The 14,947-nt window shown below is 38.2% G+C and overlaps 1 protein-coding gene and 1 pseudogene across 1 annotated transcript in view; both read left to right on the forward strand.

The window, feature by feature from the left end:
- The window catches only part of NDFIP2 (Nedd4 family interacting protein 2), a 113,344-nt gene extending 111,777 nt beyond the window's left edge, over positions 1-1,567 (forward strand). The window contains exon 8 of the mRNA XM_007941521.2: positions 1,464-1,567. Coding sequence (XP_007939712.2) covers positions 1,464-1,567 — 104 coding nt within the window. The remainder of the gene's footprint in view (positions 1-1,463) is intronic.
- Positions 1,568-13,130: 11,563 nt separating this feature from the next.
- On the forward strand, positions 13,131-14,715 carry LOC103197614 (annotated as a pseudogene).
- Positions 14,716-14,947: the final 232 nt, after the last annotated feature.

Here is a 14,947-nt window from a genome sequence, read left to right on the forward strand (position 1 = left end):
ATTCAGCTTACAATAGAGTCAACAGAATGCAACCCCCATATAAGTCAAGGATTACCTGTACTAAAAAGAACGCTGAGCACATTGTAGAAAGCTGAGAAACAATAGTTGCTGAATGATTGTTTTTTTGAGAAATGAAGGCTTATTTTAGAAAATGACTGAGCAGAACAAAGTGTGTCTTGCAAAAAGCAGCTTCATAAATGGAAAGAAGACCTCATAAATAATTTTGGTTTACATTTTTCAATAATACTTTCACATTCGTATAGTGATACTGTTATCTTTGAGAAGCATCTGGAAGGGTATGAGAGTAGAATTTAAAGAGTGGGAGTCACAAAATGGAAAGAGGTAGGATATGGAAGTAGATGATATCAGACTTAGCTGCAGTTTATCCTACTTAAATTAAGTCATTATTTGTGTATCTTTTCTGTCTTATCACTCTGATTTACTCCAACTGTTTTTCTTTTTTAAGTACTTCAGTTACTGTCTAGAAGTTGGACTACAAATTTTGTTTGGGACTCTGTGTTTAGATTAACAAACTCTATTCCTCCTGAAGGAAATGTACACATAACATTTCTGTTTCCATTTTCACCCCCCACCATTTTCTGATTAGAATTTTACTAGAGTTAATAAATATTTCCTTTAGAATTGTATTCTTCCATATTTTAAAAGCTTAACTCTACTAATAATGGTAATGTTTTTATACTTACCTAATATTTTTTCCTAAACTTTGAAGCCTCTCACAGTGTCATCTTATTATTTGTTAAAGAATCCTGTGACAAAAATAGATATTAAAAATACCATTTTACAGAATAGAAAATTGAGATAGATAGAAGATGTACCCTGAATCACCTACGATATCAATCTCTGGAGCGCTGCTTCATTAAGTCTCCTTTCCTGTTTCTTAATTTTTATTATAGCCTTTTAGTATTACTTGAAAAGAAATAATTAAAAATACCTAAAATATACACATCTTCGTATTTCACAACTGACCGACATTGCTAGACAAGCTTACTGGTTTTATCCCAAAACTGTTAGCAGCTATATTTACTTATTCTCTGTTGAGTACTTTATATAAGTAAATAGACCCAAGTTTGCTCAGTAGTTGTCTTAATTGAAAATTTTGGTGTAAAATTGCATTTCTATGAGTTGAATCAGTTTAAAAGCATTGGGTAACTTTGCTATTTAAATAAATCATTTAATACTTTTTTTTTGGGGGGGTAATTCTGAACTGTCATGGCTGTATTTAGTTTACCTTAATTTAGATATACCTAGAAGTAAGTAAAATTTTATTGCATTTCCTCATGGTAGAGTATATACATTATAGTGTAAAAATACACTATGTAATGAATGAAATCTTACAAATTAAATTCTTAAGCCAAGAGGATCTTGTTTATAATTGTTTTAAATTTATCATGCCCCCGCTCTGTATAAGAACATAATATATCCGTATTATTTCACCTTCTCAGGCCTTCTCCTTTTCTTCAAAGGATTTGTTAATTATCTAAAAGTGAGAAACATGTCTGAGAGTATGGCAGCTGCTCATAGAACAAGATATTTCTTTTTATTATAAAGGTAAGAAATATTAATATATTAGCTGTTCCCTTAAATGTATTCATATTCATGATATATAAAATGCTTTATGTATGCCTATGATGTTTACTTAAATCTCATGTATTTAATGAATTCCTATACTCTTAAGTCAGCATATTGAAATTTAGTTAAGTTGTGTACCTATTTAGATAACTTTTAGATTTTTTTAAAGCTGAATTTCATATACTTATTTTTTGTTATATGAGTAAATGAAAGTACCTCTAAGATACATAGTTTCCAGTGAAAACCTAGCTAATATTGTAAATCAGAGTTTTCAAACTTCTTTTTAAAGAGTGATCAAAGATTATGAAAGAAGTAACCACCAGCAAAAAATGTGAAGGCCTGAAAAACAAAATATGACGGTGTTTGCACAGTGGAATGGGCATTTTGTATAAAACTGTGACATCCTTATTAACACACGGTGGGACAAAACCCAAATCTGTGATTGAAAAGTGATTTGCCATGCAGTTTAACTGTCTGAATCAAGGAATAGAGTTGTGTGAAAAAAATAGGAGCTCCATTAGTGTTTTCTTAATGTGTGTCAGTTTGTATCAACAGTGAAAGCTACAGCTTGAATAAAGGGGAATATAAAGAAATGAGCACAGATTGCCTAACTGGTTGGTTACGCAGTGAGTTTCTAGAGGCTGTGTATATGGGAATAGCATTTCTATATTGTATAACCAGTAATACCATCTCATGAATAGACTTCAAATTTTTGCTGTGTATCTTAGTTTATAAAGCAAGCTCCATACATTTAATGTCTATAAATGGTTTACATTTTAAAAATATTTCAACTGTAGTAACAAAATGTCTACTAACACTCTTGTGTATATGGGACTCTAAGTTACAAGTGTTTCAAGGTTACAAGAATTACATTTCTTTTTTATAAGTAAGTTGTGTGGTTTGTGATTTGGTTGCTCAGATTTTATCTATAACTTATATGGGTTACAAAAAAGCTTATATAATTTACTTATGTCTGCTTAAAATTACAATGACTGTAATTGTATTTCTGGATCATATTAAAATATCTTAAAAAATGTTCAGTTAGGTTCCCCAGCTCTCCAAGAAGTGGTATTCTGTGAGCAGTCAGTGTATACTTGATAAAATACTTCTATAAAATGAGTTTTAAAATGTATTATGAATGATACCAAGGTCCCTGTGTGGTACAAATGGTTTATACTCCATTATTAACCTGAAGGTTGGTAGTTCAAACCCACTCAGTGGGCCATGGTAAAAGGGCTGGTGATCTGCTTCTGTAAAGATTACAGCTGTGGAGCAGGTCTACTTTGTAACACATGGGGTCACCATGAATCAGAATCAACTTGACAATGGTGGGCTTTTTTTTTTTTTCCCCTTTGGGCATGATGCATTTTAAGACATATTTTTTCTTTGTCCCTAGACTGCATCGACCAGACATTCCTTACCTATACCAATGTGAAATTTCCAGATGATCTATAAGCTTACAACTTTAATAGGATAGAAGACTTCTAATAACAGGAGAAAAATTAGTGAAGAAAAGATACAGCTTCAAAATTGAATGGCAGGGTGGTTTATTCTTAAAAGCCATTTCTGTTCGTTTTCTTAAATATTTATATTTCATTTGTTTTGCACATTGGCATATGTGCTAATTTAAAAGACTTGCATATGTTTGGAATAACCATAAAGTTGATAGCAGTAAAATCCCATCACATTTGGTTAATCAGTGTTTGATGTAATTGAAAGAGTTGAGTGATAAACAGTCTTCCAGCATGTAAATGCCACTGATTTCTGACCTGCCATTTAGTATAATAAATCTGAAATTATTAACCTTGTCAAATGCTTTAGTTTCTGGTTCTTATATTTATCTAGTAACTGCACATAAAAACATTCATTGTTATATATAATGTTTATTGAAATCTACAATGCCGATCATTAGAAATGTTTTCTCAGATTTTGACCATAATATTACATATTCAGCAAAATTTGTTCTGTAAATAACCATGAGTAAATTACTGTCTCTATTGTTTTATTAGAAATGTGCCTAGATATCTTTTCATTAATTTTAAATTAAGTGAACTTAATATATATAGAATATTTGGGTGTTAAAAAAATATAGATTGTTTTAGAAAAGATTTTAAGAAAATGTGAGTGTACCAAATGTCCTTTGTAAGAAAAAAAATTTTTTTAAAGGGTATACCAGTTTTAGGGATTCTCAGAGGAGGAGCTTAGGTTTTTTTTTAGCATTGCTCATCTTGGAGATTCTTGCAGGAAGAAATTGTGTTAGATATTTATTTCATTTAAGACAGTTTTGAAAGTTGATTTTCTGAACAAGTTATTCTTATTTCCGGTTGTCTTTTAAAAAGTCAATAAAACTCTTTCAGTGTTGTAGTAATTTTTTCTACATCTATTTTAGATGTTCAGTTTTAGCAAATAAAAACTTGTGCTATTAATAGTTTCTTGCTTTATGATAATAGGATTAACATGTAAAAATCATATCTTGAATTGAGATATGCAAAATATCTGTTTTCAAGTTATGGAAATAAATACATTTATGGAGTATAAGGCCAGAGTGTGTATGGGGTGTGTGTTTGTTGAAAGAGAGTGTGTGTATGGGAAGGATTAAAAATAGACCATAGTAGCCATTATTACAACTGGAATCTATATTCATAAGCAACTGTGTTTTGCATCCTGCAAATCATTTTATATTTCATTTCTTTGTTTCTAGTTATGTGTTTGCTTTTTGAATGCCAGAGTTAAAAATTATGGGAATTATATCATCTTTTAAACTTAAAAATCATTTAATGCAGCCATATAAAATTGATTGCTTGTTTATTATTGGGCAGTGACTACTACTAAAAGGTACATGTAACTGTTCAGGGACATTTTTTCCATTTCTTAAAAATAAAATTTATTATGCTTTATAACCTCTTTTGTATTTCTGTATTTTCTGGTTTTCCCCATTGTCTTTGATAAATAAAAGATGCATTTTGTTTTGCTAGTTGAGCCTCCAATTTTTTGTTTTCCCATGCACAGAATTTTTACTATAAATTAAAATACTTGTGTTACACCTTGAAATACATTAATAGTTTTGGATAAAGAAAACATAATATATAATTTAGTTGCCTAATTGGAAGTTAATTAACTGAGTGTGTACTTAGATGCAGACTCATGCTGGCTGTCTTCATGATCGTCTGTTAATTTCTTATGGGCCTATATTTTTTTTATTAACTTTTAGATGAAATTAAGTTAAATTGTTGGGAATTTCAGCTATCAAACATCGATTTTTAAAATTTTATTTTAGATTTTGTGGTATTTATACTTAGTTTTGGAATGTGAATGTGCCACTTTTGATCCAACATCAGAAATGCACTTTTTTAGTTTTTTTATTTTTCTGAACCTACAAGGCTTAAATGTGCATGTTTCCTAATCCTTGTAATTGGTACAATTCAATGGTGGCCTTCAAAATCATCATCCAAACAGAGAAATTGTAATATCATTTCAAAATCTTAACGTTCTCTTCCACATTTATCTTACCCTGCGTACTTCAGTCCTGTGAGCGTAGCTAGAACAGCTACTGCTGGGTTTTGGGGACACTTGATTACCTTTGTACTCTGCCTTAAAGCTTGAAAATCAAAAGCTTTATTAGGATGACTGACTAATTTTTGCATGAATGTGAACTAGAGTTTGGAAGTTAACGTAGAATTTTCTTAGAAATGTCCATTATAGGGGAAGGAACACAGATAGATATAGAGAGAAAAATCAATGTCTGTTGTATTTGAATAAGCCAGTTATGGCCAGGTTAATCCATATTTGTCTTTAACAGTAAACTTTTATAGCCTACTTTAGGGAGACAATACATTTTTCTCTATTGCATAGGTACGATAGATTTAAAAAATTTGACATTGAAAGGCAAATCTCATTATACTCAGTTAAAATTAAAAATTTATATTCAATAGAAAGCATACTTATTTCTAATCTTTTATTTTGAGTCTATAAGATAGATCATATTTTGGACATGTCTTTGAATTTGTTGATAAAATTTAATGTGTTAAAATAATAATTGGGAGCTCTGGTAGCATAGCGGCTAAGACACCTGACTGCTAACCAGAAGGCTGGCGGTTCAAACCCACCAGCCACTCCTCGGAAGGAAGGTGAAGCAATCTACTTCCGTAGTGATACTGCCTCGGAAACCTGACTCGATGGCACATAACAACAACAACAACAAAATAATAATCACTACTATTTCCAGTAAAACCTCTCATAAAAGAAATAGTGCACTTCAAAAAATGCAATTGGAGAAAAATTTGGGCTTTCTTAGTGAATTTTTTTTTTTTTTCCAACTGGTCTGTACTATCACAAGGAGCTCTGATGCAGAGTACAGTGGTTAAAACATTCAGCTGCTAACCAAAAGGTTGGCAGTTTGAATCCACCAGCCACTTCACAGGAGAAAGATGTGGCAGTCTGCTTCTGTAAACAGAACAACCTTGGAAACTCTATGGGGCAGTTCTCCTCTGTCCTGTAGGGTCAGTATTAGTCGGAATTGAGTCTGGTAGTGGTTTTTTGTTTTTGTTTTTTTCGTACTGTCATAAAAAGCACAAAAGTAATCAGTGAAAGTGATGCTGTATTTCACTAGAGTGACATATGTCCTAGCTTTGCTCATAATAGGCCTGGTTAATGCCTGTTTTTTCAGCTTAATTAAATAATCTCTCCTTTCACTGTCAAAAATAGCCTACTATGGAGGATAAATTAGATGGTCAGCTGTACTGAGAAGTAAATGCCTCATCCTACTACCATTTGAGAGAAGAAGTGGGACAAGAAGAGAAACCAGTTACTGTATTCAAATTGGTAATGTCCAGGGGCTTATACTGTATAACCATTGGCATATCAGCATTCAGTCTTTTTTTTTAATCCAAGCCAAAGCTTGCTTTTTCAGTAGCTATCCTATTAAGGGAAGTTACTTTGTACTGCTATTCAAGTTTTGTTTTTAAATTATTCCAGGTGTGAGAAATTCCATTTTGTTTAACCTATGAAAAAGTTATTATTTGATTTGATTTGTCTATTACTATATAAAGGAGCTCTGGTAGCATAGTGCCTAAGGTACTTGACTGCTAACCAGAAGGCTGGTGGTTCAAACCCACCAGCCACTCCTCGGAAGGAAGGTTGGGCAATCTACTTCTGTAGTGATAATGCCTCAGCAACCCGAGGAGGGGTCGCTATGAGTCGGGTCCAATTCGATGGCACATAACAACAACAACATTGCTATATGAAGAGCTCTGGTGGCATAGTGCCTAAGGCATTTGACTGCTAGCCAGAAGGCTGGCAGTTCAAACCCACTAGCCACTCTGGAAGGAAGATTGGGCAATCTACTTCAATAGTGATACTGCCTCAGAAACATAAGGAGGGGTTGCCATGAGTTGGATTGCTGTATATGTTACTTGGGCTATAATACTTTTATTTCCCATCTTATTCTTTCAGAAGTATGGCATAAAGACTCTTAATTGCTAGCAAGCTTTGGTGACCACTCATTCTAATATAATAAATGGTGATGGAAGTTAAGTGTCAAGTAACACTTCCTAAATCTAGATTTTTAAAATGATGAGCCAATCATGCAGAACATCCAGATAGCATTAGTTTATTAAGAATTATGAATGTTTAAAAGACATTTGAGTCCTAATACTCTGGGATCTCCATGGATGAATTCCTGATTGAATGATTCTTAGGACCTCTCTCTAGAATGCTGATAGTTATTCAATATGGTGTTTTAGAATCAACTGGGAGCATTTTGGAAATTAACATTCTAGCCCTAACTCGCAGAAGTTTTGATGGCAGCACGTCCTTCCTGTAATTTGAGGTCCTTGAATTCTAGTCTAGTAGTACTGTCAATTCCTTTGTCATATTAATGCCTTTTCTATATCTAGCTTGTCACATGCATGTGATAGAAATTTAAACAATGTGAGGGCCAGTGTCTTGGCAAGACTTGTTGAAGGAAAACAGTAAAAGGAACATAAAATCATACCTTAAGGGTTAATGAGCATTCTTGAGTTCCTGCTTCATGTCCCCACTGAATAAGGGCCCCCTGATTTCAGTGCCCTAGATGTATAGCATGACCAGGGCAATAAGATGTGACAGAATGGAACTGTGCTGAGAAGGCAGTTATTTTCTCTACAATCTTGTAAAGTGTCCAGAATTGGATTAATTGTTGACTTTTCTTGCCTAAACAAATATAATTTCTTCTCTTTTCCATCCTTGTGGAGCCCATAGATGATTGAGAGAGACAGCTTGGTTGGTATAACAGAATGAAGGGGCTTTGGAGTCAGGTTAACTCAGCTATTCATATACATTTGTCAATTTTCTAGATCCTCAAATTCTAGAAAAATGTTTTTCATAACACAAAACCTTACATGTCTGTGACACAGTTTTTTTTTTTTTTAAAGGTTTAGTATATTGTTGTGGGGGCTTCTCTCCCACTTTTACTGTTTCTTCGTTATGGCGGGAACAACCTAAGTGTAACTCCTGACCTCCCTCTGCCTCTTTATTAGCTTGTCCCTAGGGAAGCAATTTATTTGGGTAAATACCTGGACATGCTGTGCTCAGCCCTTCTCTCTTCTGGTAGCTTGTGAAGAATTCCCATTGTGCTGTGTTCTCCAGAGTAGGCTCTGCTCTGTCCTGGCCTACAACTCAGAATGGCCGAGTAGGGTAACTGCTCAATTCTGGAACACGTTTAGCTATGTCCTCCAATCTAGTTTTATCATGAATAAAGTTAATATTTTGGTTCTTTGTCTGCCACTCTGTTTCATTTCTTATTTGTATATAAAGCAGTTGGCAAAGAGAGGTAATTTTGGGGATCCTCAGAAACTCACAATATACATCCCATTAGATCTTGCTGTTAACTAGATGTCCTACTAGCTATCATCCATATAAATGTCTTAAATTCAAGACTACCTGAGCTCTTATATGTGGAGTCTTTTGGGGAAGATTTTAGCCTTCTATAATCTCATCAAACAGGTCCTACCTGACTTGTGTGTAGAAGGCTCAGAGAAATTAGGTGGTATCCTTTCAAAAATAAGCTACTGTTCCCTGCAATAATTTAACCGACTTAACCAATACAACCAATTTCTTAGTGCTTAATTTCTGCACAATTGTTTGCACTTCGGTGGCTGTTTTGGGTCTCTTGGGCTGCTCAAAGAGAAATACCACGGGTGGATGGCTTTATCAAATAGGAGTTTATTCTCTTATAGTTCAGGAGGCTAGAAGTCTGAGTTCACGTGCCAGCTCCAGGGGCTGGATGAAGGCCCTTTGACCTAGGGCTTCAGCTCTGCCTTTTGCTCTTGGCCCACTGGAGCTGGAGGTGTCTCTTAACTCAAGTTGGCTGCTGAGGCTGACAAACCCAAGGTTGACAAGTAAAATGGTATCATCCTAAGCAACACAGCAGGCCACTAGTTCAAGTCCAGAAACAGTCCCAAGATCGACAGACAACATGGCAATGATGAAGCACTCAACTGTTAACAGAAAGGTTGGTAGCTCAAACCCACCAAGAGGAACACCTGTTTATAGGCTTCTGTAAAGATTACAAAACGTTGGGCAGCCTAGGAAACATGGCGTACTTCTCTGTCATATGGGGTTGCTGTGAGTCAGAATCAACTTGATGGTACCAACAGCTATAGTAGCATAGAGATACATGCTGTTAAAAGAGTCCACTGGGTTTGGTTTTGGTTAATTGGACCTCAATGCCTTGTAGTAAAATTGTCTTTCTTGTATTAAATAGAAAGGACTCCTGTTGCAGTGGTCAAGTGCCCAAGTGGTAACCAGATGATTGGTGGTTTGAGTCCATCAGCTGCTCCACAGGAAAAAGATGTGGCAGTCTGCTTCTGTAAATATTATAGCCTTGGAAACCTATGGGGTCAGTTCTACTCTGTCCTATAGAGTTGCTATAAGATCTAGAGTTTCAGAATATGAAATGTCTAGGTTTTGATCTAAAAAAGCTCATCATACACTAGATTTTGACTGCAGTTACTAAAATCTAAGCCAGAAAATACATCAAGAAATGCCCAAGTGATTGTTAAAAGTTAGTATGTAATCTTACAAGTGACTTAAGAGTTGAGAAAAATGCCAGCATTTCAAACCATTGGTTACTTAACAGTGTAGTTCAAGAATGCTGATAGTCTTAGGTCCTGTGTTGGGCTGAACATAGAGCCCTTGCATCAAGAGCTTGGAAGGGGAATGAAATGAATGGAACAAGACTATCAAGAAAACTATGAAGCAATGCTTTTGAATTAATGACACTAAAGCTTACATATGTATAATGTGACCTGTTAACTCAAAACTTTTCTAGAATTGCTTTGGTGGCATAGTGCCTAAGGCATTTGACTGCTAAACAGAAGGCAGGTGGAACCACCAGACATGCAAAAACCCAAGGAGGGAATGCTATGAGTCAGATCCGACTCGACAGCAGTGAGTTTGTTTTTTTTTTTTTTTTTTTTTTGTATCTGGGAAATAAAGTTTGCAAGATTCTTGGCAGTAGGAGTATATTTTAGCTTTTACTGGAGAAGTAGTTTATTTTTTCAAAGTATATAGTTTGTAGTAGTATTGTTGCTGCTTTTTCCTCGGATTTTTTGCTGAATTAAGAAAAATTTAATAAAAATGACATTCTCAAGGAAAGGAAAGGAAAAGGAGTGCTAATTCTTTAAATTACATCTGTGGAAAGAAGTGATGGAGAAGCTCAACATTGTCAGTCAGAACAGCGCCAGGGCTGACTGCAGAACAAACCATCAATTGCTCATGTACAAGTTCAGACTGAAGCTGAAGAAAACTGAAACAAGTCCATGAGAGCCAAAGTGTGACCTTGAGTATATCCCATCTGAATTTAGAGACCATCTCAAGAATAGATTTGGCACATTGAACACTAATACCAGATGAGTTGTAGAATGACCTTAAGGTCATCATACACAAAGACAGCAAAAGGTCACGAAAAGACGGGAAAGAAAGAAAAGACCAAAATGGATGCAAAAGAGACTCTGAAAGTTGCTCTTGAACAGAGAAGAGCTAAAGCAAATGGAAGAAATGAAGTAAAAGAGCTAAACAGAAGATTTCAAAGGGTGTCTTGAAAAGACAAAGTATTATAATAAAATATGCAAAGACCTGGAGTTAGAGGAAGAACACAACACACTCAGCATTTCTCCTACCCAGCTTGCCTTTAACTGTTGTTCATTATCAGCAATGACAGACTTGTCAAGCTAAAAGAATGAAAGAAAAAATTCAAGGTTTGACTTGAAATGTTGATGGATTCTCTGGGCAAAATATTGAATGATGCAGGTAGCATCAAAAGATGGAAGGAATACACAGTAACTGTACCAAAATAATTGGTTGACTTTCAGCCATTTCTGGAGATAGTATAATCAAGAATTGATGGTGTTGAAGGAAGAAATCCAAGCTGCACTGAAGGCATTTGTGAAAAACAAGGCTTCGAGAATTGACAGACTACCAATTGAAATGTTTCAACAAACAGATGCAGTGCTGGAAGTGCTCACTTGTCTATGCCAAGAAATTTGGAGAACAGTTACCTGGCCAACTGAGTGGAAGAGATTCATATTTGTGCCCATTCCAAAGAAAGGTGATCCAACAGAATCAGGAAATTATTAAATAGCATTTAATATGCAAGAAAAATTTTGCATAATAATTCCCAAATGGTTACAGCAGTACATAGATAGGAAACTGCCAGAAGTACCAGCTGTGTTCAGAAGAGGATGTGGAACATGGCGTGTCAATGTTGATGTCACATGGATCTTGGCTGAAAGCAGAGGATACCAAGAGGATGTTTACCTGTGGTTTTTTTGATTCTGAAAAAGCATTCAACTGTGTGGATCGTAACAAACCATGGATAACATTGTGAAGAATTCCTGAAATAGTGCTAATGCAGAACCTGTACATAGACCAGGATGCTGTCATCTGCACAGAACAAGGGAATACTGTCTGGTTGAAAAATCAGGAAAGGTGTGCATCAGGATTGTATCCTTTCATCATGCTTATGCAACCAGTATGCTAAGCAAATAATCTAAGATGCTGGACTGTATCAGGAAAAACACAGCATTCAGTAGCACCCACCCTTTCCCCTCTGTATTTAGTGATGTGCACACAAGCAGAGTAAGTACCATTTCCACCACAGCCATGTTTGGTGTTAGTGCCTGTGCCAGTACTGTGCTGCATTTTTCATTTTCCCCCCCTATTTTTTTTTTTTTTAATTTCTCCTTAGGTCTCCTTTCTTCCTTCTCCTTTTTTTTCCCTCCTTTTGATCTTTCTCCAGCATTCAGGAGGTAGCAACCCTTCCCAGCCATACCCACCACACCTGCTGCTGTACCCACTGGGTATGTGCCACCACCCACTCCAGCATCATTGGATCTAAGACAGAAGCCAACACCTACCCAGCCTGTCTTTAGCTGTTGTTTGTTATTAGTGATGACAGGCTTGCACCCACACTCCTATGCACTACCAAATCCACCTGGACATAAGTGTTGAGCACACCAGTGCTACCAAACGACCAGAGTAACACATTCTCCCTATTGCCAAACTACATTAAAAGAAGAAAAAACAGAATGAAGCAAACCATGCAATCAGTACAATAGCACCACCATGTCTCAAAAACAACAGATAATTTCACATCACACACACAGAAATAGGGCAAGATGGTCACACAGATTACCAAAATACAGGACCAGAAAATCTTGTGGAGGAAGAAATGTTACTGGGACTACCTAGTAAGGAATTCAAAAGAATTATATTTAGGTACCTTCAATGGATTCAGAGGAAGTTGAAGGAAGACATAGATAAAATCAAGGGGAAAATACAAAACTAGAAGAATTACCAAAAAAAAAAAAAAAGAACAAATTGACAAACTAATGGAAAATTAGAAAGCATATAAAAACAGCAAATAGAAATCCAGATTAATACTAAAATTTCAGAATAGAAATTCAGAAATAGAATTGGAAGGACAAAGGAGTAGAATTGAGTTAATGGAAAACAGAATTAGCAAGACTGAAGACAAATCTCTTAATACTAATCTGTTAGAGGAGCAATTGAAAGAGAGACCAGTCCTTCCACTACTCACTCAGCCCAAAATGTGGGAACATTTGGAACTGTGGACACCTAGGGCAAGTTGCACCTGATCCTCCAAGCAGTGGCAGTGGCAGCTATTGGTAAGGGAGGAGTTGCAGGCCAGCATGACTCAACTGCAGATGGCATTGAGCATGGGTAGCTGGGGGGTGACACCCCCCTCTTCTGGGTCCTCCTTCAGGACTACTCCTGCACCAGGCCTGCCTCACTGCCCCCACCCCTGGAGGGTGCCCAAACAAACCGACACAGCCTGGAGGACCACTTGGATTTTGGGTTTTGGATTGGCCTGCTTTTGTTGGGACCTTCTTGGAGGGCATCCTGGCCTATCAACTCTTGGATTAACCTGTTTCAGGTTAATACCTGACTCTCCCCTGGAGACACAGCGAGGATTGGTGATGCCCTGTGGACCTGTGAGCACTGCTATCTGGCAGTGGTGCAGCCCCCAACAATGGCCAGGAATGGAGCTGCAACCGAGTGGTTTATGGAGCTGCTGGCATGGAGCCCAAAGATGCCTGCAAGCTGGGCCCAGTGGCCAATGTGGCACTCATAAGCTTGCCCATCTATCGCATGACAAGAACTTGCTATGAGCTGTCAGTGCTGCTTGATGCGATGGTAGACGGGCTATGCAAGCAGCTGTCCCAGTGCCTCAGAGTGCCCAAGGAGCACATGGTGATGCTCCACAAAGACACCTGGCTTAATTCAGAGAAGCTGTAGGAGTTTAGCCTGAGGGATGATAGTAAGCTGATGCTGGTGCCCACAGTGGAGGCTGGCCTCATGTCTCAGGTCTCAAGGCAAGAACAGTCAGTGATAGGCCTTGGAGAGCTTGACAAAGACAGTCCAATATGGTGCCCAGGCTGGGCTGGACTGACAGAGGTGGTTTCTGGAAATAACAATTCCTTTATTTAAACATCTGTGGGATTAACAGAGAGCCCAGATAGTAGTAAGAGGCCCTAGGTTAGTAACTTCCTGCTTGCCCACTCACCACTGACCCTGCAGTTATGGATGAGTGACCATGTGATGTTCCACTGCAGCTTGCCTGGTATGCCCCTCTGTATCATCAGCATATGCTGCCTGCTGCAGCTGCCATGGCTTTGCTGCCTATGGAGAAACCAACATGACTACCCTGTGTCCTCACCTTGCTGGCCCAAGTCTAGCATCACCTGCATCCTCCTAGTGTCCAGCAGCCCTTCCCCTGCATCCTACTCACTGGGCATAGCTGGTTCCTTCCAGTCCCACAGGCCTCCACCACCTGCCCCAAGTAGATGAACTGTTAACCATCTGCCAGCAGCAGTGCCACCACATCCACCCTGGGTGGCAGCCCCGCCTCATTCCTGCAACCTAGTGCTATCATCAAAAGCTTCATGAACCATGCCCCAGGGAACTTCTTAGGGACCTTCTCTGGCACGCTGCACCCCAACTGTCAACAGCAAGCGGCTGCAGCATGACATTGGCACCATCTTCAACAACCTCCTGAGTGCCACATAACAATACCAGGCCATGCTCCCCTCACTGATCCAACTGCACTGCCATGCTAAGTGCACACCTGCTGCCACACCAGCCTCTGACCTCACACCCAAGTCTACCTCCTATGAGAAGCTGCCAGCTGTGTTCTCAGCCTCCCTGCTAGAGTGCCAGAGCTAGATCTGTATGTGCAAGCCGGCAGGTGCTTGGATGCCAGGGAACCAGCTGTGAGACATAGAGAACCATACCATGTGTTGCAAGGTGGAACATCTGCAGCTACTGCTCCAGCAGAAACGGCTGTGCTGGAAGGCCCAGGGTGATGCCCACAACCCCTACCACTGGCCACACAGCAAGGCTGGCCAGAGCAACAGCACTGGAAGTGGCTGCAGTGGTGAGCCAGTGAGGTCACTGGTCTGGGCTTCAATTCTGAGGACTCCATCTGGGAGGTGGAGTTCAGCACTCTCTCCCTTCATGCCCTGGTATCCAGGGAAGCCAGGAACCACTAGTGGCCATGCAGAGCCAGAGCAGGAGCCCCCACTCAGTGGCCCACACTCATCACAACTTTCTTTTTCTTTTCTATGATTCCCACTGTGGTTTCTGAGATGCCCATGGATGTGGCTCTATGCTTTCTTGGTCTCCTCACACATGCCCACCTCTTCCTTCCATCAGCTCCAGGCTCCTTCCTGACAACCTTCCCTTCTACTTTCAGATAGGTAGCATTCTTCCAGATGGCTGAAGAGGAAGGCCACAGAGGAAGCCACTTTTGCCCCTTTCACTCCATCTGCTCTAGTGCCTCTACCACATTCAGGTTTAA

Source organism: Orycteropus afer, unplaced genomic scaffold, assembly GCF_000298275.1.
Source record: "Orycteropus afer afer isolate SDZICR_OR568_19922 unplaced genomic scaffold, OryAfe1.0 scaffold00081, whole genome shotgun sequence".
Lineage (NCBI taxonomy): Eukaryota > Metazoa > Chordata > Mammalia > Tubulidentata > Orycteropodidae > Orycteropus > Orycteropus afer.